The 24,391-nt window shown below is 44.8% G+C and overlaps 1 protein-coding gene across 1 annotated transcript in view; it reads right to left on the bottom strand.

The window, feature by feature from the left end:
• Positions 1 to 224: 224 nt before the first annotated feature.
• Positions 225 to 24,391, bottom strand: part of UBALD2 (UBA-like domain containing 2) — a 59,879-nt gene continuing 35,712 nt past the window's right edge. Inside the window, exon 3 of the mRNA XM_015424006.1 lies at positions 225 to 786. Coding sequence (XP_015279492.1) covers positions 466 to 786 — 321 coding nt within the window. The 3' untranslated portion in view covers positions 225 to 465. The remainder of the gene's footprint in view (positions 787 to 24,391) is intronic.

The raw sequence follows: 24,391 nt of genomic DNA, 5'->3' as shown, positions 1-24,391 counted from the left end.
GGGGGGGGGGATCGGCTTGAGCCCCGCCCCCTCCACACAAAAGCCACTCTGCACAAATCCAACAGAGCCGCTGCTTTCTCCAAGCAGCATTCTCAGAATCCCACCTGGATCTTTGCTATTCCGTCGCTTTCATTTGTGATGTATATACATTAGATATATTTATACATTTATATATTATAGTTATATAATTTTTTTTCTTTAAAAAAAAAGAGAAAGGACCAGTTATTAACTCTCCTGAAGGAGATGGGGGAGGGGGGGAAAGAGGACCATAGGGAATGTGGGATGCCATCCCCACAGTTTAAAAAAGAAAAAAAAAAAGAAAATGGAAAAAAATCCTCACAACTATAAAATATTCCAGTGCGATCTTCAGGAAAAAATACCCTCCCACCCCTTCCCCAGTGCCATCCCTGGATCTGCAATATCATCATTCCCCCTAATTTCTCCCCCACTCTAAAGCGTTAAGTCTTATCTCTGGCCATCCGTTGCCGTCATTGCTTTCTGTTGGGGGGCCCCTTGCTGAGACACAGGAGGCCACATGGGCTGCTGATGGTGGAGATGATGGTGGAGGTTATGACTAGTGGGCGATGAAGGAGGTATCCAGGCTGGTTGATGGTTGGGAGGCGAAGAGGCCCAGAAAGGACTAAAGCTACCCGGAGGAGAACAGGCCATGGACGTGATGGGGCTGTTGCTGCTCTGGAGATTCTCTGAAGTTCGGAGCTTGGAAAACATAGCAAGAGCATCTGGGAAGTTAGGAGGTGTGGCTGGGGTATTGCTGGGTGTGCACATCTGGAAGAGGAGAAGAAGAAAAAATATATTTACCAGAATTATAGCTCTGAGTATATCACTTGGTCAGTATAACATTACTATAATAGTTCCCAACTTGGCTTTGTTTAACTTAAGCTTCAGCTGTCAGCCACTCCGGTACCAATCTCACAAAGCAAAATGACCACCACAATCCTAGGTCTGTGATTTGGTTCAGTGAGAAGTTACTGACGGCCCCAGAATGCTTTCAGAGTTACAGGTACCTGCTCACAACTACAAGCCAAAGGAATAAGAACAATGGATGTAGCCTCACACTGCAAATGGTGCATATTCATATTGCCGGATACTGTGCTCTTACAGCAGTTTGTAACAGGACCGGTTTGTCCACAAAGGAAAATCCAATAGTCAACAACTTACCATTGAGCAATGATAGCATAGTGTCTAGAGTAGGGGTGTCAAACTCATTTGTTACAAGGGCTGGATCTGATATAAATGGGACTTTGTGGGGCCAGGCCACGACTGTCATAAAATGTAATGCCAGGTAGCAGAGATACAAACTTTATGAGAGATACAAACACAACTAAAGATATTATTTTTTACTTAAAATACACTCTTGCGATATTTTGTTTAACAGTCTTTGATAACTCACGGACACCTCCCAAACCTCCCCACCCCCGCTTAAAACATGTCTACCTAAAATGGAAAGGTTGGGGAATAGTGGGGTTTGGCTATGCAATTTTTAAAATAAAACATCAAGAAAAAGCACAAGGATTACAGCAGAAACTAAAACATCAACCAAAAATATAAAATGCTCTGAGCCTCGGAACATAAAATGGCTGAGCATTGCAGGTTTCTCCCCTCCCCCCCAGGTATACTCAGAGTGGCAGTGGCTCTGCAGCGTAATGTCCCCCTTTGGCTGTGGGTTCCCAGGCTAGAGTACTCATTCATGCACCCGTTCGCTGGTCCATTTCGCAGAGACAAGCTGGCTCAAAACATCAACCCTGTATTTGCAAGGAGACAACTCCAGCAAGCAGCTTCAGCTAGACAAACACTGGAAAGTGAAGCTACTTGAGCTCCACTCCACTGAAATACATTGCAGCACAGACAAAGCAGCAAAGCAAATGAGGAATGGATTTCCCATTAAGGTCTCTGGGCACAGATAGACTACTCTGGGACTAGAATGACAGCCACCAGAGTGAAATGACAGTCCCTGGGAATAGCAGAAGCATTCTGGGATTGGAATGAGGGCCCCCAGAGTGAAATTCCATTTCCAGAATGCTGCTGCTACTCACAGGGGCTGTCATTCCAGTCCCAGAACATAGATTCTATTGCTAGGGACCATCATTCTACTCCCGGGGCTGTCATTCCAGCCGGGCCAGAGCACTGTTTCTATTGCTAGAAACAGTCCCAGAGTAGTCTATCTGGGTGCAGAAACCTTAACGGAAAAATCCATTCTGTATTTTCCTTGTAACTCTGCAAGCCCAGAAGAGCTTCCTGCAGAAGCAGGCAAAGACAAGAGGAGGGAGCAGAGCTGGGAATTTCAGCAGCCTCAATTTTAAAGGATGAGGCCAGGAGGGGGAAAGAAAAGAGCCATGGGCGGGCTGCTTCCAGCAGGGGTATCGAACTCATTTGTTATGAGGGCTGGATCTGACATAAATGAGACCTTGTTGGGCCGGCCACGTGTTTTATAAAATGTAATGTCAGGTAGCGGGGATCTAAACTTTATAAAGGACACAAACACAAAGGGATTTTTTTTTACTTAAAATAAAAACATGCTTAAAACATTAGCACTCTTGCAATATTTTGTTTATTTAACAGTGTCTGATAACTGACACCTGTTGCTCTGAATTATTGCATCAAAACGTCTGTGCTGCTGCAATCTTGAGTATGCTGTTCAGGTTTGTAAGCTACAAACCTACGATGACGCAGCAGCAGCAGAACTGGAAGCAGCAGCAGAAGACAGCCAGTTCCACTGTGGGCATGACAGAAGCCCTCCGAGAGCCTGATCCGGCCCCCGGGCCACGTGTTTGACACCCCAGTCTAGAGTGTGGATGCAGCCAAAGATTAAAGGAAGGGGATTTTGACAGCCAGCCCCAAATGAAATCCAACATCACTACTGCCGTTTCCAAGCATGTCCAAGAGATATTAAGGACAACTAATCAAATTAAGTAACCTGGAGTGTAAATTGCCCTGTGTCCCATTCAAGGCCCCTTCCCACACAACATGTAAAATTTTGGCAATAAGAAACATAAATATTAAATATTAAGAAAAGATGGTGGCATTCTCTCAGTATCCAGGTGGTCAACCACCACCATGATCCGGGTTCTTGCCAGGCTGTTATTAAGCCAGTGCTGATGTTAGGGCCAGGACCGCGATATTGAAAGGCCAATGATGCCAATAGCGTCTCGCTATGGTCTCAGTGGGTTTGCTGTTCTTAAGGACAAGATCAGTCTACCAAAATCCACTTCTTGCCAAATAAGGGGGGTGGGTGGGTTGCACACTACCGCTCAAGCTGTCCCTGCTACTTGGAAGTGAGAAGCCCTCTCTCGCTGATGGCAGGGAAGAGCTACATTTGTGGCTGGAGGGATTTACAGCTGGCAGATCTATGCCCAATCTGGCTGTTGGTGGCTGCTATTTACACCATTGGGGGACTTACATGTACTGATGGGCTACAGGTTATATTTCCTTCATGGGACAAACAGCAACTCCCCGGAGTTGTTCCAGGTGGGGACATGGTGGGTGGGGGGAGATTTAAGCTCCTTCTTGGCAATCACGCTCCCTTCTCCCTACTGTCCCAATCCAAACTGGGATCATGGTGTACCTGGGGAATGCAGAACTCCAAAACGTCTCTCCTGAGCTAACCTGGGGGACATCCTCAGGGAAAATGTGCCATGCAGTGAGGCCTGAAGTGCAAAAGCAGGCAGCACCTACCTAGAAGCCACTTTATGAAGGGGAAGGTGGGAGAAATGCAACGCTTATCATCTTCCACTGCTTCCTCAGCAAGCTTAGTTGTTGATCCAGGTATCAGAGCTTCATATTCAATAGTAGGAAGCTGAGCAGCTTCCCTTTTAACAGACCTGCAGGAAGCAGTCTGCAGACTGGCATCAGTCTCTGGGCCAACAGTTGAAAACCACACACAACCCCTTTCCTTGGTACAGCATGGAAAGTAGGAGCAGCCTAGTCTCATCAACAGGAAGCCACATAGACAGAGGTTGCCTGTAAAGGGAGGAAGGAGCTTCTACTGCAGGAAAACTCCAGTGTGAGTTAACAAGATTTGAATCCTACACTTCCACAAGGTACTCTGCTCAATTTTTTTAAAGTTGGTTACAGTTTTCCAATGATAACAAAAGCAAGGATCAAATGGCTGCTTCCCAGAGCTTTGTCATCTCCGCCCTATCCCCCATAACAACTCAGTGGAATCTGTTGCTTAAGCATGGACAGATGTATAGTTCACCCTGCAAGGAAACAGAAAAGGAGGAGGGGAACCCAACCTGAGAATTGTCAGGAATCTAGAAAGGTTGAGCAGCTAAACACAAAACAAAATACATCTATTTAATGTAAACGGCACAGTAGCCACAATTTAAAAACATTCGTTCATAGATAGGAGATAAAAATAAAGAGGTAATGAGTATCACCTTACATTCATGAAGACACTGCATACAACAACAAATGTAAGTTACACACACAATAGTCACTAGACCAAAATATTGGTTACACACACTCTAGTCTAAACGCGTTTCAGCCTTTAGGGCCTTCTTCAGTGCGTGCCCATGTGTCCACCACAGTAGGTACCCATGTGTCAACTATACTAGGACTTCCCTTAGATTCCCTTCACTTTTGGTTGACACATGGACACACACTGTAAATAGAGTAACAGCCAAGAGCAGGTCTATATGTGAAAATTTCGATATTTTTTTTTTAGGATTACTTCTGACTTTTAGCGGGGACATACTCAATAATACTATAGGTTAATTACATATTGATGCTATGCCATCTCTCTCTTTCACAGAGTTATCATCTTTGATGGGTGTGGGCTCCTCAATATATGCAGGCCTGATTGACAGCAAAACTTTATAATTATTATTTGGAGCTACACTATTCCATTGCAAGTAGCGACCATTCTTTAACTTCTTTAAAAAAAATATTTGTTCTGGCCAGTTCGTATGTTACATTCTGATAACACCCTTACACGTGTATTTTTTTATTCTTAGGATTCATATACAACCTGCCTTGCCTGGAAAAGATATTTTATAATTTTACTGTGTGTTATTATTTAGTCAACTAAAAAAGGCCCTCATGGCCAAAATGCAGCACTTTAGTGGCTTTTGTACGTGTAACTTATATTTGGTGCTGTATGCAATGTCTTAATGGATGTGTTGTGACACCCATTACCTCTTTGTTTTTATATACAATCTACTAACGTTGTTTTTAAATTGTAGTTACTGTGTATTTTTCAATAAACAGATGTATTTTGTTTTATGTTTTAGCTGCTCAACCTTCTTAGTTCACTCTGCAATCCAGAGTCTAACCCTGATTACACTGAAAGAAATCACAGGTTAACACAAATCAGAACCATAGTGCACAGTGGTCAGAATATCAAACTAGGACCTGGGAGAACCAGGTTTGAATCCCCACTCTGCCATGGAAGCTCGCTGGGTGCCCTTGGGCCCATCACAATCTCTCAGCCTAATCCATCCTCCAAGGTTGTTCTATGGATAGGGTGGAAGAGGGGAGAATGATGTGATAAGACATTTTGGGTCCCCATTATGAAGAAAGTGAGAGATTTTTTAAAAAGAACCTTAATTCAAGCCTGAATTACATTAACTTTTGATTTGAAAAACTGAATTGCACAACTTTTGATTTGAAAAACTGAATTGCACAATTCACTTTGTAAATTAACCTTACAAAAGAACCACCCAAACATTATTTGTATAATTATTTGTATAATTTCTAAAATTATTTGTATAATTATTTGTATAATTTCTACCAGACAGAAGAACTGAGAACTTTATTGTTCATGGGAAGCCCCATCTGCAATGAATAATATCTCCCTGTCTCATGACATTATATTTTGCACTGTGAAGGACTGCCTCTTTCACAGAGTCTAACATGACAAATACCATGTTGGACTTGCATCATTAATCAAGCATAAGGCTCAGCTTTCTGGGGATGTCCTAGACATGCCTGCTGCTGTCCTCTTATCTCAGAACTATCATTACCAACTCCCCCCCCACACACGCACATATAGAAAGCTCACTTCCTTATTGATCCTTGCTGCCCCACTCGGATCTGAAAGCAAAGAGATGTTTGGAAGGTGGGGAGGGGAAACACCACAGAGGTCAAAGAAGGGAGATGGTCTTCAAAGCCACACCATACACGCTAACTTGCAAGACCTGATATTTGGGGTATACTTACCAATTGCTCCTAACTCCTCCTCTGTTTACCATGCAATCCCATTGTCTGGTTCCACCATCCTGTACTCACCTTGCCCCAAGACTATTTCAAGTACTCGCTTCACCTCCAAAATAGTCCCACCTAATTAGGGCAGATACATCAGTTCTGACTAAGTGAACAACTGCACCAGCTAAAGCCTCCTGCTGCTTTGCAGTATATTAAGGATATAGGATAGGATGGTTTTGCCCATGATGCACTGCTACTAGGCTGCCGCAAGATGTTAATGAGCAGGGGATTGGGGGAGGTAGCCAAAGCCCCAGAGAAGCACCCACATAAATCATCACTAAACAGACTAGCCCGGATCCCTGGAGGATTTCTGCAGACGAAAAGGGTGATTTTTCACTGAATTCCTGCTCCCCACACTACAGGCCTCTGACTCTCCCCACACATTGCTCCTGAAGAGATACCTGCCCCAACAAAACAGCATTTTGGGCTACAGCATGAGGGGGATGTCATGTCTGGATGGACAGAGATTCCTTCCGTCCACAGAAATCACTGGTGAATCCAAGTCAAAAGAAACACCTCAATTACACACCCACACTCTCAAACTGGGTACCTGGGAGTATGGGTTACCCAATGGTACTGACAACCCCAACCTGCATTACTGTCCACCTATCCTGAGGTAGTTAACCTGGAATAAAAACACATATGGACCACATCACGCCAGGCCCTCCTGTCTTCCATCATGCTCCAGAGTTTGCTTAATTTCATGTTCATTGCCTCAATAACACTGTCTAAACATCTCATCCTTTGCCGTCCCCTTCTTCTTTGACCTTCAATCTTTGAGAAACTGGGAAAATGAAAGTCATGCAAGGATCTAGACAGATACAGAGACTGCTATTATGTGGCTTGAACCTCATATTGGAAGTGAATATAAAAAGTGATTAATTTCACAGAATTGTAAGATATATTAGACTCCAGTATGTTTGAAATGTGCAGACTTTTGTTGTGCCCCAAATCTATATAGGAAATTTAAGCTGCTGTGGAGTAAATTAATAATGGGATCCCTATAACACATGACTTAATTATGTTGGTATTTAACTGAGTTTTGTACTGACTGTCATTATGACCTTCTTTTGTTGTTGTTGTTGTTGTTCAGTCGCACAGTCGAGTCCGACTCTTCCCGACCCCATGGACCAGATCACGCCAGGCCTTCCGCCGTCCTCTGAAGTTTGCTCAACTTCATGTTCGTTGCATCTATGACACTGTCTAACCATCTCATCCTTTGCCGTCCCCGTCTTCTTTGACCTTCAATCTTTCCCAGCATCAGGGTCTTCTCCAGTGAGTGCTCCCTTCTCATTTGGTGGCCAAAGTATTTGAGCTTCAGTTTCATTATCCGGCCTTCCAGGGAACAGTCAGGGTTAATTACTTTTAGGATTGACTGATTTGATCTCCTTGCAGTCCAGGGGACTCTCAAGTGTCTTCTCCAGCACCATAGTTCAAAAGAATCTATTCTTCGGCGCTCGGCCTTCCTTACAGTCCAACTCTCGCAGCTCTATCAATTAATTCAAAGCAAAAGCATATTGTGAATGCTTCCTCCCCATCCTGCTTTCCCTTCCTCCAGTAATTCATTCCGTATCAGAGATTCATCCCAGGTTCTATCTATCTAGTACTGCTCATACGGCTATCATCTCAAGCAGAAATCCCCAGCTGACTTTCTTCTTAATATTTTAGATTCCTTTAAGAGGATCTTGCTTGGAGATGATCCTTATTGGCTAGTTAGAAATTACTGCAGAACACATTATCCTTCGAAGCATAGTCCAGGCTTTTTTTACACCTTTCAGGTGAATGCTTTCACTCTCCCTTGTAGGACCCAAAAGCCGAGAGAGTCCTCATTAGAGATGCGGCCACTTTAAGCATCAACTAAGAAGCAGGCCTCCAATCCAGAGTTCCCTCTAAGCTGAGTTGGTGTGAGCTAGCGCACAGTTTTTTTAGCCTCCAGCTCACACATTTTTGCCTTCGCTCAGGAAGGATGGCTCCAGAGCGAACTAATTTATGCATTTAGCCAAATCGCTCACTCACAACTTTAATGCCAGTAGCTCACAAAGGAGAGTTTTTGCTCATAAGACTCCAGAGCTTAGCGGGCGTATTGCTCCCATCCTACACTTGCTGTTGTGATATGCCCTGGAGCAACCCATAGGTTTGTGTACAAACTTTCCCTTGGGGTGGAATTCAGACAGGCCACTCCAATGCACAGGCTAGTAAGTATGCTTATTTTGATGAGGGAGCTCTTCAGTTAGGGTTACACATGCACACACAGGCTCACCTGCCTTCCCTTTCCCAATTCTGAGTTTCACATGAAAGATTTCTAAAAAAGATATTCTCCTCAGACTTTTTATAGAAGAGGAAGTAGCTGACAGTTTTCTAGGTAGAAACATTTACCCAGTTTCATTTTGTGTACTCAGCTGTACAAGTGTTGGTTTGAGAGGCATAACCCGTTTTTCTACATTGTTCTTTCTTCAATCTTGATGGCACATCAAAATCAGGCAATTATTGAAGGACTTTATCATGTCCACACGATGGGATGTCTGAGACAACTGTAATTTCCCATACTATAGAAATCTGACAAAGCAGACCGGAGAGCATTTTACTTTTCCTGCATGGAAGCAGTTATTTAAATGCAACTTACGCAATACACTTAAGGATTACTTCATTTCTCTCAGCCATCCTGAGAGTTAAACAGAGTGTACTACTTAAACTCAAGCTAAGGATCTCACTAGGTAAAAGAATATGCCATAAGTAGGGGGCTGCAGTTTCTTTTTTCTGTCTATAACAGTTAAATAATTTCGTATCACATGGAACGTGTTAGGTCCCTTCTGTGATGTCTCTATTGTGAAACTAGTTCCAAATGTGAAATTCAAGTCATTATTCAAAATTGTTACATCGGCTGACGAACCACTGGTTTCTGAGTCAGGGACATCAGCAAGGGAGTAGATTGGCTATCTGTACACTTAAATCAAAGAGAGGTGGGAGTGCTCCTCATTCACTCAATGAAGTGAAACAGTCACAATTTTAAATCCAGAATTCATGAGAAAGTATTGACAATGCTTTAGATGCAGAGAGTATCTCATCCTAGCTCATGTGATATTATGGTTAGGGTACACACTGGGTACCCATCTAGTAGCGATTGTAAAGGTAAAGGTAAAAGTTCCGTTGCTCAAAAGCCAGTCGAATCCGACTCTAGGGTTGCGGTGCTCATCTCAGTTTCAAAGCTGAAGAGCCAGCGCTGTCCGAAGATGTTTCCGTGGTCATGTGGCCGGCATGACTAAACACCAAGGCACACGGAACGCTGTTACCTTCCCACCGAAGCGGTACCTATTTATCTACTTGCAATTTCTTGCTTTTGAACCGCTAGGTTGGCAGGAGCTGGAACTAGAGACGGGAGCTCACTCCGTCATGCGGCACCCGGGTCTCGAACTGCTGAACTACCGACCTTCCACAGCCTGCAGTTCAGCGTCTTAACCACCTGAGCCACCGCAGCTCAGTAGCGATTGTACCAGTGTATTAAGGTCAGCATGTTCTACTTTGTTTCTCTTCATTTTCTGTATACAAGAACACATCCATGGTAGCAGCTAACACTTTAACTCAGTGTACATTGCTAAAGCTGCACATAGTGACAGAGATCACTCTACTGGCGATACAACATTTATTCCCCTAACAGGGTCTCAAAAGAGGCACTTCTTTTTCAAGATGAATTATGGGAATCTTCCCCATCCTGCACCCCATCCCTATTTTCCTATCGTAAACTTTTTATTTTTCATAACACAGAAACAAAACAAACATACAAACACGAATGGGGGTATTTCACACAATGTGCAAATTAATCTGTTACATAATCACTTGCCTAGTTGTTATAGTTTGTATAATTCACCTTACATCGTTAAGATAGTAATTAGAATTCTGCAAGTCTTATCAGGCTAATACTTTATATGTCCTCAACAGGTTTTAATACAGTATTATTTATTTATAAAAGTCTTCATACCAATTGTAGAATCTTGACCAAGTATTTTCAAAAGTAGTTTACGGTTGACCTTTCAAAAGTAAAGTCAATTTATCAATTTCCACTGTTTACAAAAAATGTTCCATTAGCTAGCTAAATTAGCTAGAATACCATTGGCAAAAAGAGTATTTTTCTAGAAAGCCCCCTCCTCTTAAGCTATTTTAAGTAATTTTAACCCCATAGAACCCCTAGTTTATACAATTTTAAAAATTGTCCAATCACATCATGGATACAGATCATCCAAAGGAAGCAGGGAAGGTCAGCGTAAAAGGTCTTCTGCATCTGAGCTAAGGACATTAATTGTGTATATCCACAAGACCCTTATGCATGCTCTGTTCAACAACCCACAATGCTTTGATCTTTTGTGCCTTTCCTCCCTTAACACTTTTGACACTCTAAAGAAGTGAGCAGTGACTCATGAAAGCTCATACTCTGCTTCAAATTTTGTTAGTCTTTAAGGTGCTACTGGATTCTTGCTCTTTTTCTACTCTGATACCTATGGTTTCATCCCTATTCCAGTCTGAGAAACTGGGCAGGACCAGGCTCACTGGACAAAACATCATTCGTACCTATCTTAGATCTCACATGGGCAATGTTGCAAAAAGTGTCACACAGTATGGAAGGAGATCCAAACACTGGACATTTGAACAACTGGGACTTAAATAAATTATTTATTAAATGTATTAATCACCCTATCCCAGCTTGCACCAGGCTCTGGGCAATGTACATAGGGACAAAATGCTGTAAAAACACCTCATACCTGACTGGGTACTGCACTGGAAGCCAGTGTAGCTGGCGCAGCAAAGGTTGAATATGTGCCGTCCACGATGTTCCCGTCAGAACTCGCACCACCACATTCTGGATAAACAGGTTGCTTGCCTGTAACTGATGATCTTCGAGTGATCATCTGTGCATTCACACCTTTGGGATACAGTGCACCTGCACCGACCCCAATCGATAAACTTGAAAGCTAAGGGGATTTTCGCGCCCACTCCCTGAGTCACGTGCTGGGGGCTCCACTGCGCATGCCTACAGGGAGGGGCACAACAGTTCTGCCAGTTCCTTCTGACTGCTGTCATTAGTCTCAGAACAAGGTAAGAGGACCACCAGCAGTGGGGAACGAGGGCGGGTGGTGTGAATGCACAGATGACCACTCGAAGATCATCAGTTACAGGCAAGCAACCTGTTCATTTTCTTCATGGTCTCCGTGCATCACACCTCTGGGAGGATAACAAGCAAAAGCCTACCTGGAGGACGGTGCTGGAGGGCCTCAGACACACACACAGATTGCAGCACAGAACACCTCACTGAAGTCCACTGATGGAGAGGTGGGAGTGCTCCTCATTCACTCAATGAAGTGAAACACGTCAAGAGCATGGTGTTTCATAAAGGTGTGAGGAATGGCCCAGGTCGCTGCATTGCAAATGTAATGAAGTGGTGTGCCCTTAAGGAAGGCTGTTGAGGTAGCTAACACCCGGGTGGAGCGTGCCCGGGAGCGGCTTCTTAGCCAACAGGTAGCAGAGCTTAAAGTTTCCACGATCCACTTGGACAGCCTTTGAGATGACAGTTTCAGTCCGAGCGAAGGCACAGCATAAGAGATAAAGAGGGCTGGAGTTTTACGAAAGCCTGAGTTCTATTCATGTAGACAAGTAGGGACCTTTTCATATCCAGAGTGTAGAAACGACGTTCAGTGTCATCCTTTGGAGCAGGGAAGAATACAGGAAGGACAATGTCTGCTTGTAGGTGGAACTCTGAAAACACCTGAAAAGATTTGGCCATTGGAAGAAATTCTCTTCCAGGTTATCTGTGAGTTGCAAGTGATGCTTTGGAACATTTGGTGTGAAGCAAATCGAGGGCTCCTGTTGATGAAGCCTTGCTTGTTACAACTTGGCTCTGACTTTCCATCCACAGCAAATAGGCTCTTGCCTGTGCTTGAACAGATCATAGGGTCTGATCTAATTCAGGGTTTGATACATTATAGCCTGCCAAATGGCAGAGGAAGCATATCCTTTGTGTCTTTTCCATCAGCTTTTTATGTGGCGCAAAGCTCATCTCTTAAGTTATGAGACTTGGTAGCCTGGAAACAGAAGCCTTCCTCACTTTCCTCTCTTTGTTTCAGCACAACCCTCCTTCATTTTTACTTTTCGGATTCATTTTGCAAGTACACTTGTATAAAAATGGGGGGGGAAATGCTTTAGTAAAGAAACTAGCGAAAGCATGAATGATCTGAATTTAATGTAAAAAGAATGCACTGAAGCCTCTTTGCTTTCTTTCTTTCTTTCTTTCTTTCTTTCTTTCTTTCTTTCTTTCTTTCTTTCTTTCTTTCTCAAAGTTAGAACAAAACAGAAAGGAGGGTAGGCTCGCCATACTTCTGGTGATGTCAGGGGGTGTGGCATATGCAAATAAGTTATGCTAATGAACTCCTGCACCTCTTTTTCTACAAAATGACCCCTGCATATGGTCAATCCTGCGGCTAGAGATGGAAGTCGAGGGTGGATGAAATTAAGGAACTTTTGCAGCCTGCAGCAAGACTGAGGTCATAGGAAGGGCAACTGCTGTCGAAGTGTCCACCTGAACGATGTTGAAAACCGTATCAGTTACCGTGGGTGGTGGTTGTACGGTGGACAGTGTCAAGGTGTTAGCCATGCACTTAATGAACTCCCCATGCAATTTTAAATCTTCCGACGGGGAGATGGGAAGGTCCTCCAATATTTTTTTTGGAGGAGAGTGGTTGGCAGGGCGTTCTGAACCTTCATCACAGAATCATATGCCGAAGCGCTGGAAGAGTCTGTGTGATCCGACTGTTCGGAGTATTGAGTAGGAGTTGGGATTTTTGGCACTGGGAGTGTCAGTGTCGACAAAGCACCTCTTCCCTTAGTTAACTTTTTTTGTCTTCTTGTTTCTCTGTCAGTATCGACGGTTGCTGAAACAGCTTCTCCAGTGTCACGGTAGGTCTCGGTATGTGGATTGTCGATCCCAGTCCTTCAGAGGACGAGCGGGAGCCAGGGCATGCTAGTAGAAAGTGGGTAGGCTCTGTAGAAGTATTGCCACTGACACTGGTCCCATAGAGCCAGAGGTGGAGGCGGAAACCCAGAAGGTCAATCCTGATCATCGCTGGGCAAGTGGTGTGGGGAGGGTTGGAACCGGGCTCCCTGAGATCCTCCCACGGCTCTGGAGGATCGGGATCACTGCATAGAGTCCATATCCTGCTCAGAGTCTGTGGGCTGGATGAAACGTGATATGGGTGAGGATGCTCTGCTGAAAGGTTGACTGTGGACTGTGGAGTCAAGCAACTTGAGCAGAGGCACAGACAGGGGTTCCTGTATGTGATGAGGTGTTGATGGAACCTTAAGTGGGGAACCCTTAGGTTTTTCAGTGTCTCTCTTGTGCTTCTTCTGCTTGACTGACTTGGGATCCTTGTCCTCCCTGTGTTTTTTGGCAGGAGTATGGGGTTCAGACTCTGGGACTGAGCTCTTGAGCACCAGTCAATCAGCGTCGGAGACAGTGCGAGTGTCAACATTGAGGCTGGGGTCAACATTGAGGTGTGGCCAGAAGTTTCTTGGGATGACGCCATTGATTAACAGAGTGCCAATTCCAGGAGGGCTGTGTGTAGTCTGGTGGCCCTGGTTTTTTTCCATTTGTTTCGAGAACTTTGAGCAATGTATGTACAAGTCAACATGGTGGGTTTCCCCAAGGCACAGGAGGCAAAAAGAGTGTCTGTCGGGGGGCGTGGGGGGACGTGTGATTTTGCTGCTGCACCTTAAGCACTGCTTGAAAAAACCTCACTGTCAGGCCATAAGCCAGTAGGCGAATCAGGGAGCTATGGGGGCAGCGGCCCAAAAAGACTGGGCGTTTCGGAGAAGAGTCCTAACTCACAGTCTATTCCATAGGTTGTACGACAAAGTAGTATCTGAGGAGGAAAAGTGGCAAAACAGGCCAGAAAGAAGCAAGTCACCAACTGAAGCAAGGAAGAGCAGAAGAAAACGGGTAGGCATGCACAGTGGAGCCCCCTGCGCATGACTCAGGGAGTGGGTGTGAAAATCCCTTTAGCTTTCAAGTTTACCAATCGCAGTTGGTGCAGGCACACTATATCCCAGAGGTGTGATGCACAGAGACCACAAAGAAGATCAGCTGGTGTTTCCAGCTCAGTCTCAAGGGCAGACCAGAGTAGAGCGAGTTACAGTAGTCTAGCCTGGAGGTGACCGTCGCATGGATTATTGTGGCTAGGTCAGGGCGCAACAGGAAAGGAGCCAGTTGCTGAGCTTGGCAAAGATGGAAAAACGCCAGCTTGACAATATTCATGACATGTTAATGTGGTCCTGTCAAGAGCTGGAAGCCTGAATTCCAACCCCAAAGACCTCCCCCCCCAGCCACAGAACCTCCATCTTTGTTGGATTCAGTCTCAGCCTACTCTTCTTTAGCCATCTTCACCACGGCCTCCAATCCCTCAGCCACATTTTTCAGGGTGGTAGCCAGCCGACTGTTCAATAGCAAATACAGCTGGGTGTCATTAGCATATTGATGGTTCCCAAGCCCAAAACTCCTCACCAGCTGGGCGAGAGGGTGCATACAGATGTTAAGTACCCCCTGCAGAAGTATACAGAGAAGTACCCCCTGCGGAACCCCACACAATAAGGGTTGCCTAGAGGACACATCCCCACCCAGTGCCACCCTCTGTCCCCAACCATAGAGAAAAGAGGAAAGCCATTGAAGGGCCACCACATGAACTCCTACATCTGTGAGGTGGTGAGTCAGAAGACTGTAATCAACTGTGTCGAACGCCACTGTGAGATCCAACAACAACAGCAGCAGCGCCAACCCACCTCGATACAAGTGTCTACAGACATTGTTAGGGCGACCAGCACAGTCTCCGTCCCAGCGCTGGGGCAGAAGCTGGACTCCAAGGGGTCTAATGCCAATGTCTCCTCCAGGAAACCCTGGAGCTGTTTGGCTACAGCACTCTCAATCACCTTACCCAGAAATGATAAATTTGAAACTGGGCGGTAATTGGGTGGATCTATGGGATCCAAAGATGGTTTTTTTCAGGAGCTTCCAGCTCTTACCTACAGAGCCAGTTTGGTGTGAGAGCCAGTTTGGTGTAGTGGTTAAGTGTACGGACACTAATCTGGGAGAACCAGGTTTGATTCCCCACTTGTCCACTCACAGCTGCTGGATGACCTTGGGCAAGCCATAGTTCTGTCAGACGTGTTTCTAAAAAGAGCAGTTTCTGTCAGAACTCTCTCAGCCCCACCTACCTCACAGGGTGTCTGTTGGGGGGAGGGGAAGGAAAAGTAGTTCGTAAGCCGCTCTGAGACGCCGAGTGAAGGGTGGGGTATATATCCAATCTCCTCCTCTTCTTCTACAGAGGGAAAATGCCTAAACATTGTATGCCAAAAAGGCTCAAAATTAGCAAAATATTTTGAATTCAGGCTGGGTGGGGTGGTAGAATCCACAATGTTGTATTACACTGGCCTAACAAAGCAATGCTAGCCCAAGAAAAAAATCTGTAGGACTCACTACATATCTTGCATTACATACCTCATACGCTATTTAAGCCCTAACAAAGGGCTTAACTCAACACTTCCAATTTGCATGCCTTTCACAGAACAGATTTTTTTACTGCATTCAGACTCTTTGGGGCACAATGTGTTTTTGGGTACACAGCCTTTGCTCTGCAGCTCCAACACAAAGCATCCACTCCCTTCCTATGAAACGTGTCATTACAAAACAAAAAACATTACAAGCCAGCCCAGCTTCATGGAGAATGTGTGCTGTGCTGGAGTGGGGGGGAGGAGACGTCATATTTACCTTAAAATTCCTGTCTACAAAGCACAGCAGTTTAAACACAGATATACTATACAGTTTCCCTGGTGAACACTTTGGTCCAGATGGTGAGTGACCATCTGAAAAGCATGTGAGATAAACCCCCCTCCCCCAAGGAACAGACTGAAGCAGGGAGGGGAGAAGAAATGGACACCAATGTGGCCAGTTCAGGCAGAGAAGATGGCTGCCCCTCTCAAGTAAACAGGGCCTCACGTTCACTGTATCCCAGTGACCTGTTTCCCCAACGAACAGGAGTGTTACGAAACTAGCAAGAAGCCTTTGCTCTGACTGGGTTACATCAAATCTCTATTAATCTCCGCCCCAAGGTAAGGGTCCTTATAAAGGTCTCATAGCACAACTTGGTGACATCTAACACCAACTTAGAGAACTATAAATAATTATTAAAAGGTTTAAAAAGTGGGTTTTTAAAAAATCATGCAACGAATAGGAAAATGTATAAATACAACACATGAAGCACAACTAAAAGCCAGGTGTGATGATCTTTATTCTTGATTCCTCAGATCAATAATAAATTACAAACAGCCACACATGCATTGCTGAAAATGTTTTGGGTTGTATCCAACCAGCTTTTACACTCAATCACATTCACTTTCCCCGCCTAACTGCAGCCTGTCTCTCATGGCTTTTTCCCATGCAGGTCCCATGATCCCCTGCATAGCATCTGGGGGCAGTCAGAGGGGACACCTCTTTCTTTTCTCACCAGCAGAAAAGTTGATTGGATCCAACCGTATGCTTTCATGTTATTCACAATTTTTAAAAGCTCCAGGTATCTTATGTCAACCTTTGATATTCATTTGTAATTTGTGGGATTAAAAAACTAAATATATGGGAGATTATATTCATAACGGGAATAAGGCCCATTGTGGAAATAAATACAATGAGTTCTAGAAAGAGGCTCTGGGCAGGTGTACCGGCCTTGGGCACTCAGCGTCAATTTGCTGTGGCGACCTCAGCAGGGTATAATGACACAGAGCTTACCGTTTTCTCCAGGGAAACTGATCTCTGCCATCTGGAGAGCAGTTGTAATTCTGAGTAATCTCCAGCCCTCCCCTGGGGATTGGCAACAATGGTTCCCCAGGAGGAAATGGCTGGTTTGGAGGGTGGAATCTATTACATTGTACCTGTCTGAGGTCCCACCCCCTCCACAAACCCCACCTTCTCCAGGCTCCACCCTTCAAATATCCAGGAATTTCCCAACCTACACTTGGCAACCCTATCTCCTTCCCAGCCAACCATCCAACTACCATTACCTGCCCCTCTGACTTCAGCTTTCCAGGTCCCCCCCCCACCTGCAGCTTCTACAGTCTTTCTCCGCAGTGGGGACCCAAGCAGGAGGGAAGTAAACTCAGCAGGGTATAATGACACAGAGACCACCCTGCAAAGCAGCCGTTTTTTCCAGGGGAGCTGATCTCTGCCATCTGGAGAGCAGTTTAATTCTGTGTGATCTCCAGCCCTCACCTGGAGATTGGCAGCAATGGTTCCCCAGGAGGAAAAGCACAGTCCTTCTCCGCAGTGGAGATCAAAGCAACTTACATAATTCTCCTCTCCCCCTTTTGATCTGCACAACAACCCTGTGAGATAGGTTAGGCTGAAAGTCTGTGACTGGTCCAAAATCACCCACTCAACTTCCACAGCAACAACTTGAGTCTGGCAGACCCAGCTCTCAAGCACTAACTGCTACGCCTAGGGTAGCCAACCTCCAGGTGGAGCCTGAAGACTGCCGGGTATCACAACTGAACTCCGGACAACAAATCCCCCCCCCCCGAGAGAATAACTGCTTCGGAGAGTGGGCTCTATGGCATTCTATTCAGCTGAGGCCTCTCCCCTCTCCAAACTCTGGTTTCCATAGACTCTACCACAGAATACCCAGGAATTTCCCAATTTGGAGCTGGCAACCCTAGTCAGGACTGGGCCCAATGAGTTCCCCACAAAGGCCTGGAAAGGACTTCCTTTGCCTTTTTACTGACAGAACCAAACTTGATTGCCTAGCAACAGCCACTGAGGAACTAGTCCCACAGGAGCCAAGAAGAAGTGTCTTTGTCAGGAGAGACAGCTGTTTTGGCAGTTTTTTCCATGAGGGAAGAGTGTCCAGGCTGGCAGTGGGCAGGGGAGAGGAGTGCACCCAGTACCCAGCCAATGGAATGCAAGTACTCTTGAGTGGCAGTTACTGGACCAATGGCTGATGGAGCACACTGCACAGCCAATGGGAGAGCTGGAAATGGCCGATATGTAAGGAAATTGTATAGACAGGATAATCGTTAAGTGATGGCAGTTCAAGGAGCTACTCATGTGGCACTACAGTCCTCTCCCATCATTTGCACTTTGGTGCTGCCAGGGCCAATCAAGGTGAGAACAGTACATGCACCAATACTGCAAAGAAAGCGTAGGCTGGCTTAGTCTACAAGGGCACCAGGAGGAATGCAAAAGCCAAGTATAGAAATGAAACATGAAGTACAGGTGCTATCAAATTGGGGGAAACAACCCTCAGCAGCCAGATAACAGATCTGTTCTGTTTGCAACACAGCCTCATACTTTTGCTTATCTCAAACAGTCCAAACTATACTGTTTATACCCGAAAACACTCAAACACTGAAATTTAAAAGCCCCTTTCCATTTTAGGTCTGCTAAATCAACATTAAACCAAAACTTATTCATGGCAAGCAAACTCAGGGGAAGTGGCAAGGCGGAACTGGGGCAGTCTACGGACTTCTATACAACAATTTAACGGTAAAGGGGCAGATTTTGCAAGCCGGGTGATAAAACTGGGAACAGTTTCTGCTTTGCAATTTACATGTACCCCTAGCAGCGAGGACCAAGCTACTTCCTCTTTCCATCTACAACTTACTTTAGCCAGCAGTTTGCAACATCATGCAACCTTTGGAGAGGCCAGGACAAGAGCCCACAGTAAAACAGAAAAGCCTCTCCATCTGCTTCTCCTCACTTCCTGGTAAGCTGTGATGATTCTGTGCAATCATTCTAACTTTAGCATTGTGCTCACACACACACACACACACACACACACACACACACTGCTGCCATAGCACTCTGGAGCATGCCTTGTGGTAAAGGACTTATGTTTTTCATACTTGATGTCACACCCACTCTGCAGCTGGAGGTGGGGGAAAACTTAAGTGCTGAGACCAGCCCACAAGTGAAAGAACTGCATCATTCTCTGTGGCATACAATGTATACATAAGGGCGGGGGGAACTCTACTAAATGCAAGAAAATAAGAGGAAAGCATGACTAACAGAAAAATAGGTGGGTACTGTGAAATAACAGCTGCATGGGAGCAAATGTGAAGAAACAATAAACGAGGGGAGGGAGGGATAATAAGTAGACAAGATCAAGATGGGTAGCCATGTTAGTCTGTTTGAAGCAGTAGAAAAGAGCAAGAGCCCAGTAGCACCTTAAAGACTAGCAAAATTGGTGGCAGGGTATGAGCTTTTGTGCGTCACTGCTCAAGTATTTAGTGTACATGTGCTAGGAATCCATAGTTTCCTAAAACATCTCAGTGCAGCTCTATATATGCACACTGAAGCATATGATATTTATGTTGTTGTTCAGTTGCACAGTCAAATCCGACTCTTTGCGACTCCATGGACCATATCACCCCAGGCCCTCCTGCCTTCCTCCGTCCTCTGCTCAATTCCATGTTTGTTGCATCGATAACACTGTCCAACCAATCTCATCATTTGCCGTCCCCTTCTTCTGTTACCTTCAATCGTACTCCTAGAATTAGGGTCTTCTCCAGTGAGTGTTCCCTTCTCATTTTGTGACCAAAGTATTTGAGCTTCAGCTTTAGTATCTGGCCTTCCAGGGAACAGTCAGCGTTGATTTCCTTTAGGATTGACTGATTCGATCTCCTTGCAGTCCAAGGCACCATAATTCGAAAGCATATATTCTTCGGCACTTGGCCTTCCTTATGCTCCAACTCTTGCGGCCATACATTACTACTGGGAACACCATCACTTTGACCATGCAGACTTTTGTTGGCATGGTAATGTCTCTATTTTTTACTATGCTGTCTAGGTTTGGCATAGCTTGCCTCCCAAGCAGCAGGCATCTTTTAATTCCATAGCTGCAGTAATTCCATTACTGTCTAGAGTAATCTTAGATCCCAGGAACATGAATTCTGTCACTGCTTCCATGACTTGCCCTTCTATTTGCCAAGGAGTGATGGGGCCGGATGCCGTGATCTTAGTTTTTTTGATGTTGAGTTTCAAGCCAGCTTTTGTACTCTCCTCTTTTACCCTTGAGTAAGAGGCTCTTTAGGTCCTCTTCACTTTCTGCCATTAGAGTGGTATTGTCTGCATATCTGAGGTTGTTGATGTTTTTCCTAGCAATCTTAATTCTGGTTTGTCATTCATCCAGGCTGGCATTTTGCATGATGTACTCTGCATATAAATTAAATAAGCAGGGTGACAATATACATCCTTGTTGTACTCCTTTTCCTATGCTAAACCAATCAGTTGTTCCATATCCCGTTCTGTTGCTTCTTGACCCTTATACAGGTTTCTCAGGAGTCATGTGAGGTGGTCTGGTACTCCCATCTCTTTAAGAACTTGCCACAGTTGGTTGTGATCCACACAATCAAAGGCTTTAGTGCAGTCGATGAAGCAGAAGTAGGTGTTTTTCTGGTACTCCCTTGCTTTCTCCATAATCCAGCGAATGTGGGCCATTTGATCTCTAGTTCCTCTGCCTCTTCGAAACCGAGCTTGTACTTCTGGCAGTTCTCTATCCACATACTGATGAAGTCTAGCTTGTAGGATCTTGAGCATAGCCTTGCTAGTGACAGCTTGAACATTCCTTGGCATTGCCCTTCTTTGGGATTGGAATGTAAATTTATATAAGGTCATATAGGCCTAACTCATTTATATCTCATATCTCCTTGCAATCTTAGACTCACAAATCCTAAGACATTTGCTTTTCCTATGACAATCCCCTTGCCAGATTCATTCTTCAAATCAGACCCTGCTTCGTATTCCATCACTGCAAGAAGCTAACAGCAGGACTTTAATAGTGATGTCCCCCCAGGCTATTCCCTGTGGCACAGAATTGTAGCGCCTTCGCCTTCGCTGCCTTTAGAAAGGGCAGAAATGCTTATCCTTTTCAACAGCTGCTTGGTTGGCTAGTCAGCTATTGCACCAAGTTGTATTGCACCAACTTGTTTGTACCGCTGGCATTCTTATTTCCATGTCTTTGTTTTTCTAAGGGCATTCAGAAAACCAGCCCCCCTCACCCTTTCAAGCAAAGTACACGAAGCTTTTAAAAAGATATGTATCTGTGAAAGCTTTCCACACATGACAAAAGAATACTATTAACTGACTGAGCAGCACACCACAAGCACAAATTGTGCTACCAGACACATGGGGAAAACTGCACCCTCTGTGCCTGAAACAAGCTGAACAGAGTTGTTTTGTATACAAAGGGCCAAAAAAAGAGAGGAAAAACTTCCATGAATCAAAAAGGCAAGGTGAGCACCCTCATGTGAACTGACACTAACAGGTATCACTGAACACCACCCTCATCCCTGAAAAGCTTCACTGTGACATTCTTGCAGTCTAGGTTATGATCTATTTCCAGTGTGCATCTCCCACAGACACCAGATAAACCCAAACAATTGTTTTTTGCTAGGCAGTTTACACTTGCATGGTAACGTAAGTGTAGTTAAAGTATGACAAACACAATCAAGATAAGCCACAGTGAAAGGGCATTGGGGCGGGGGGGGGGGAGGCTGGAGAAGGCTACTAGAAGATACCTTTCGCTTGCATAGTTGGGATTGAATCACAGTTTTACAGAGCAGATCAGTTACCACTCAAAGATTCATACTTGTAAACATATGGTGGACATCCATCAGGGAGCTTGAGCCAAGTCACAGTTCTTTGACACATGTCAACAAGTGTCCTTAAAGTCAAGTGTTTTCCCTTCAGTCAACGAAGTGTTTACTGGGAAATGCTCCGCTGCACATACAAGAGGCAGACATTCACTCCACACCAACACTCTGGCAGCTTGATTACAGGGCTACCCACTTCTGAATAACATGACCTCTGAATCACACAGACATGCAAACGTTGAAGTGAAAGATGTCATGGCTAAACTCAAGAAGAAAACTACCATACACAGCTAGGCGACAAGATCTTCTTGCACCGTTCACCAGAAAATTTCATGCTACAGATAGACTTTCATACTACTTCTGCATGCAAATTCTCCTTTTTGTAGCCTGGTAATTTCCAGGTGAGACATCCAAATGTCAACCTGCCTTAGGAGAATTCTATAAAAAGCCTCATTTCAAGTATGTTTTACTGATGTTTTCCACAATTTATTGTTGCTTTATATGGACATGGGGGCTTTGCAAGGCCCTAAAATCTTGCCTCTAATCTGGAGAACAAGGTTTGATTCCCCCACTCCTCCACATGAAGCCAGCTGGGTGACCTTGGGTCAGTCACAGAGAGCCAGTTTGGTGTAGTGGTTAAGTGCGCGGACTCTAATCTGGGAGAACCGAGTTTGATTCCCCACTCCTTCACTTGCACTTGGCTGGATGACTTTGGGCAAGCTGTAGTACTGATAAGAGCTGTTCTTGAAAAGAGCAGTTTCTGTCAGAGCTCTCTCAGCCCCACCTACCTCACAGGGTGCCTGTTGTGGGGAGGGGAAAGGAAAGGAGTTTGTAAGCCACTCTAAGACACCTTTGGGTAGTGAAGGGCAGGGTATAAATCCAATCTCTTCTTCTTCTTCTTCTTCTTCTTCTTCTTCTTAGAACTCTCTCAGCCTCACCTACCTCACAAGGTGCCTCTTGTGGGGAGAGGAAGGGAAGGCAATTGTAATCCACGAAGAACATAAGAGAAGCCATTGTTGGATCAGGCCAATGGCCCATCCAGTCCAACACTGTCACACAGTGGCCAAAACAGCGGTTACACACTCTAAGACTCCTTCAGGTAGTGAACAGTGGGGTATAAAAACCAACTCTTCTTCTCTGACTGCTGTAACGTTGTGGAAGTCCCCTCTAGCTTTTAAAGTTCCACCAGGAATTGATCTCCAAGACCAAGAGCCAGTGTGGCAGAGCGGTCAGTGTCGACCTAGGACCAGTCACTCTGTCAGCCTAACCTACCTCACCAGGCTGTTGTGAGGATAAAATGTATGCCACCCTGGGAAAATATGAAGTAAAAATATAATAAATAAAATTATGAAGTCTAATTGCGGCTATAAAACCTAGAATTTTGCTTACTCGCAAAAAACAAAACAGATACAGGATGATGGTCCGCATTCAGTGACCCTTTCCAGACTTCCACTGTGTAAGAAGATCTCATAACATACACACAGCTTAGCTAGGCAGAAGATGGGCTCTCACTGTGAAGAATTCAAGATTCACTGCAACAGAGTTCAACACAGCTCTTGCATACAAATTCAATTATTGATTGCAGCCAGCACCACTTCCTATTTATCAATCTAATGGTCTCTGGCTGCAGTCCATCAATCTCTTAAGCTGGTCCACTTCACAGACTTCAGTGGGCTAGTACCTCCTCGAGTGGTTTGTGGGTTACCATGAATGGATGTGAGTTAACTGTAGTTGTGCTCCAACGTAACATTCAAACCGCATGACATATCTGTGACAGAAAAAAACCTTCAGAGTGTTGAAACCAACTCTTTGCCTTCCACCGGCCCCAACACCTGACCTAGAGCTCTCCATGATCTAAGGTATTAACCCCTTTTACTGAATCTTGTCATAAAATACTAATAGTCTACCAATTTTAAAATGGCTACAGCCAGCTCATACACCCGAAGTGTTCGTGCAATGGCTCACCGCCTACCACACAAACTGTGTTATATAAAACCAGGCTTTAGCACATAAAATTTAGATAACAGTATTGCTGGCATGTAAATTATACCTGTACAGAAAATGACCATTGGTTACTCACCGTGAAGGGTCCTTCTCCTCTGAGGCTTGGAGGACATCTTGTGGGTGATTCCCATCCATCACTTAGGGAGGCAGGACTAATTTCAATTACTTCCTGTTTCCTGTAGTGGGAGTCACCCTAGGCTCAGTTCTGGTGCTCCAAAAGCAATACACTAACTTAACCACTGTAAAAAAGAGAACTTGAACACCAACAACAAGAGTATAGCCAAATCACAAACATTGGAACAGGAAGAAAAAGGTGAGTCCTCTCTGTCATGTAATCTTATTATTATTTTTAAACAGAGTGTGAAAGAACAGCATAGTAGATAGAGGAAATGACGACCCGGGAGGGCCAAGATGTCCTCCAAGCCTCAGAGGAGAAGGACCCTTCACGGTGAGTAACCAATGGTCGTTCTCCCTCTGAGGTGGAGGACATCTT

Source organism: Gekko japonicus, unplaced genomic scaffold (assembly GCF_001447785.1).
Source record: "Gekko japonicus isolate JY-2015 unplaced genomic scaffold, Gekko_japonicus_V1.1 scaffold442, whole genome shotgun sequence".
NCBI classification, from domain to species: Eukaryota; Metazoa; Chordata; class Lepidosauria; order Squamata; family Gekkonidae; genus Gekko; species Gekko japonicus.
Note: the sequence above shows the minus strand (reverse complement) of the source record. Positions and strands in the feature narration are given on the sequence as shown.